General features: G+C 61.1%; 1 protein-coding gene across 1 annotated transcript; it reads left to right on the forward strand.

The window, feature by feature from the left end:
• Positions 1–95: 95 nt before the first annotated feature.
• On the forward strand, positions 96–1,232 carry COMMD4 (COMM domain containing 4; the record flags this gene model as incomplete). The annotated part of the gene is made up of 6 exons (XM_010182160.1): positions 96–161; positions 398–437; positions 515–634; positions 768–848; positions 938–1,114; positions 1,216–1,232. Coding segments are annotated over 6 exons (501 nt in total), but the record flags the coding sequence as incomplete, so codon positions are not given.
• Between the last annotated feature and the right edge of the window lie 3 nt (positions 1,233–1,235).

The following is a 1,235-nucleotide window of genomic DNA, read 5'->3' on the forward strand; positions in this document are numbered from 1 at the left end:
ACCCCTTATCCCCTATCCCCTATCCCTTATCCCTTATCCCTTATCCCTTATCCTCGCCCCCTGGCCCGGTGCTCAGCCCCCTTCTCCCCCTGCAGTCCTCCGTGAAGCTGAAGCTGATCTGCGCCCAGGTGCTGCGGGACCTGCTAGGGGAGGCCATGGAGGTGAGCAGGACCCCCCTCGGCGGGGTCTTATAACCCTATAATTGCATAATTGTGGGCTTTTCGATGCTTAATGCAAGCCTTAGCGTTAAAACTGCTCCCAACCAGCACTCATGGAAATAATAGAGATGTTAAGAATTAGTCGTATTAGTTAAAAAGTGTTAGAATTACTGTGTTGGTAGCGTGTGACGTGGTACGTAGTGCTCATGCTGATAGCCTTGTGCTCTACTCGCCCGCAGTATGAGAAGATCCTGAAGCTGACCTCAGACGCCAAATTGGGTGAGCGCTGCTGCCCCAGCCTCCCTGAGAGCCGTGTTGCGGAGGCAGGAGGGTTAACCCCTCCATCCCGCCCGCAGAGTCGGGGGACGTGAAGGCCACCATTGCTGTCCTTGGCTTCATCCTCTCCAGCGCTGCCAAGCACAACGTGGACAGCGAGTCTCTGGCGAGCGAGCTGCAGCAGCTGGGGCTGCCCAAAGGTGCGGGGACCCTCGGGGTGGCACCAGGGGCTGGAGCTGCTGGCATGGCTGCTGTGTTGGTCCCTGTCACCACCCGTCCCTGGGTGCTTTAAAGAGGTTTGGGGTGAGTTCTTTTGTCTCCCTCCCTGGGCAGAGCATGCCAGCGGGTTGTGCCGGTCCTACGAGGAGAAGCAGAGCTCGCTCCAGGACAGCCTCAGGGCTTGCAGCCTGAGATGTGAGTGGGGCCTCAGGCAGTTGGAGGGGTCAGGGTCGATCACTCTGCCCAACTGCCCCGGGGTGCTGACACCCACCCGTCCGCCCCAGTGAGCCGGCTGGGCTCAGTGTGCTGGCGGGTGGATTACACCCTCAGCTCCAGCGAGCTGCAGGAGGTCAACGAGCCCCTCATCCACCTGAGCTTCACCCTGCGGGACGGGGAGCGTGGAGGGACGGTGGCCGTCCCCGTCACTCTCTCGGCCGACAAGTTCCGGGTGCTGCTGGCAGGTGAGGACCCGTACAGGGACCCCCGTCCCTCGGGTGGGGAATACTGGGTGGGTGGATGTGGTACCGGTGGCTCTGACATCGCCTCCTCCCTCTCTCTGCAGAGCTCAAGCAGGCCCAGGCC

This window comes from Mesitornis unicolor, unplaced genomic scaffold, assembly GCF_000695765.1.
Source record: "Mesitornis unicolor isolate BGI_N332 unplaced genomic scaffold, ASM69576v1 Scaffold51223, whole genome shotgun sequence".
NCBI lineage: Eukaryota > Metazoa > Chordata > Aves > Mesitornithiformes > Mesitornithidae > Mesitornis > Mesitornis unicolor.